The following is a 2,488-nucleotide window of genomic DNA, read 5'->3' as shown; positions in this document are numbered from 1 at the left end:
CGAATTATAGGGGTGCCAGAAGAAGAGAGAGGGCAAGATATTGAAAACCTATTTGAAGAAGTAATGACAGAAAACTTCCCCTACTTGGTGAAAGAAATAGATTTACAAGTCCAGGAAGCACAGAGAACCCCAAACAAAAGGAATCCAAAGAGGACCACACCAAGACACATCATAATTAAAATGCCAAGAGCAAAAGACAAAGAGAATCTTAAAAGCAGAAAGAGAAAAAAAGTCAGTTACCTACAAGGGAGTACCCATACAACTGTCAGCTGATTTCTCAACAGAAACTATGCAGGCCAGAAGGGAGTGGCAAGAAATATTCAAAGTGATGAATACCAAGAACCTACAACCAAGATTACTTTATCCAGCAAAGCTATCATTCAGAATTGAAGGTCAGATAAAGAGCTTCACAGATAAGAAAAAGCTAAAGTAATTCATCACCACCAAACCAGCATTATATGAAATGCTGAAAGGTATCCTTTAAGAAGAGGAAGAAGAAAAAGGTAAAGATAAGAATTATGAATAGCAAATACACACCTATCAACAAGTGAATCTAAAAATCAAGTGAATAAAAAATCTGATGAACAGAGTAAACTGGTGAATATAATAGTACCAGGGGCATGGAAAGGGAGTCGACTGACAATTCTTGGGGGGAAAGGGGTGTGGGGGTGCAGGAAGAGACTGGACAAAAATCGTGCACGTATGGATGAGGACAGTTGGGGGGGGTGAGGGCAGAGGGTGGGGTGGGAACTGGGTGGAGGAGAGCTATGGGGGGAAAAAAGAGGAACAACGTAATAATCTGAACAATAAAGATTTAATTTTTTTTTAAAAAAGCCCAGTGAAGTTAGTATGATAAACGCTTTTTTCAATCACAGCCTCCACGTCCTAATTCTTCAGGCTCCGCCCCCAAAGCCCTTTCCCTTCCCCTTCAATCTGGCTTCCCAGACCCCGCACCCAATCTGCCTCTAGAACCTCCAGGCCCAGCCTGAACTCCTAGGCTTCGCCGCAGGGACTCCCCAACAATCCTTAGGTCTGCTCCCGAAGCCCTGCAGCCCCGCCCTAACACCCTAGGCTTTCCAGACCCCGTCCCCACTTCGGGGCCCTCCAGGTTCCGCCGCCAACTCTCCCCTACAACTCCAGGCCCAACCAGGGGCCACATGCAACCGCTAGGTCCCGCCCCCAACCCCCCCCCATTCCGCCCCCAAATTCGCCCCATGACCCTCCCCAGAGAGAAACAATCCCTAGGTCCCCGCTGCGATTCCCCCGCCACCATCCCCCCGCCCGCGCCCGGCTGAGGACCCCGCTTCTGCAACAACCCCAGACCACGCCCAGGCCGCATACCCAGCACCCTTTGCTTCTCCAACCCGCCCTCTGACCCCGCAGGCCCCGCCCCAGCCCGCGAGGCCCCGCCTCCTCCAGGACGCGCTCCCGGGGGTTGCCCGGAGGCCGGCCGGCCCCTCTGGACCCCCGTGCCTCTTGCTCACCGGGCCAGTCAGGGCGCCGCGGCCGCAGCCCGCACTCGTCCTACCTCCCCGGCTCCGGTGCCGCCATCTTCCCTGAGACCAACGAGTCGCCCGCGCAGCGCGGCCGCCTCCCAGAGGTTTCTGGGACGGCGGCGGCGCTGGCTCCGCCCACTTCCGGGCTTGTTTGTCTGGGAGGCTCAATAGACTTCCAGCAGCTACCTGAGCTTTGTGAGGATAACGAACACTGTTTCAACTCCAGTGAGAGATCCCGTATGTGCTGCACTAATATCGTATCACGATGGGTTGCCCTCAGTGGGAAGTATTTATATGCCCTGTAAATGGCCCTAGGTTCGGCCCCAGCTAATGCTGGCTTCGGCAGTACTGCACTAAAATTGGGACCCTACAGAAAAGATGAGCATGGCCCTTGCACAAGAATGCCACACAGACTCGTGAAGCGTTCAGTATTTTGCTTTTCTAATATTCGTGGGTGGGGAAACTGAGGCTGGATAAGAAAGTGCCTTACTCAACCGAGGGCCCTCCCAACCTCAGGCCCCATCTCTAACTCCTTCCAAAGCTGGTTAGTTCCATTCTGTGTTTGCTTTACTTTTTTAAAAAATATATATATTCAATGTGTTCATTGATTTCAGAGAGGAAGGAACAGGGAGAGAGAGATAGAAACATCAATGATGAGAGAGAATCATTCATTGATCGGCTGCCTCCTGCACGCCCCCCACTGGGGATAGAGCCTGCAACCCGGGCATGTGCCCTTGGCTGGAATCGAACCCAGGACCCTTCAGTCTGCAGGCCGATGCTCTATCCACTAAGCCAAACCGGCCAGGGCTGCTTTACTTTTGTATTGTTCATCGGTGGGGGAAGTGAGGTGACTTATCCAGTTGAGGACCCTTCTGGGTTTAAACCCCATCCCCCAGTTCCTCCTCCAACAAGCTGCTTCTATTCCTGCTGAGGCGCGCGGCCAATGTGGGACATCTTTACCTCCTGGTATTGCAAGAGAAGGTGCACCATGG

General features: G+C 52.3%; 2 protein-coding genes and 1 non-coding gene across 7 annotated transcripts in view; 1 reads left to right on the top strand and 2 right to left on the bottom strand.

The window, feature by feature from the left end:
* MED16 (mediator complex subunit 16) overlaps positions 1–1,602 on the bottom strand; it is an 18,866-nt gene extending 17,264 nt beyond the window's left edge. For 2 of the 5 annotated variants that reach the window (XM_006101803.3, XM_023743281.1), the window contains exon 1: positions 1,485–1,602. The gene's annotated coding sequence lies outside the window, so the exon portion shown is untranslated. The remainder of the gene's footprint in view (positions 1–1,484) is intronic. The other 3 variants (XM_006101804.3, XM_023743279.1, XM_023743280.1) reach the window with 3 other exon arrangements.
* Positions 1,603–1,827: 225 nt separating this feature from the next.
* Positions 1,828–1,932, top strand: LOC111823063. Its single transcript, XR_002826051.1, has one exon. It is a non-coding gene; the product is annotated as a U6 spliceosomal RNA (small nuclear RNA).
* A 482-nt stretch (positions 1,933–2,414) lies between these two features.
* Positions 2,415–2,488, bottom strand: part of R3HDM4 (R3H domain containing 4) — a gene marked incomplete at its 5' end in the record, with an annotated part of 5,849 nt that continues 5,775 nt past the window's right edge. The window contains one exon of the mRNA XM_023743292.1: positions 2,415–2,459. Coding sequence (XP_023599060.1) covers positions 2,415–2,459 — 45 coding nt within the window. The remainder of the gene's footprint in view (positions 2,460–2,488) is intronic.

The sequence above is a fragment of the Myotis lucifugus genome, unplaced genomic scaffold, assembly GCF_000147115.1.
Source record: "Myotis lucifugus unplaced genomic scaffold, Myoluc2.0 scaffold_383, whole genome shotgun sequence".
NCBI classification, from domain to species: Eukaryota; Metazoa; Chordata; class Mammalia; order Chiroptera; family Vespertilionidae; genus Myotis; species Myotis lucifugus.
Note: the sequence above shows the minus strand (reverse complement) of the source record. Positions and strands in the feature narration are given on the sequence as shown.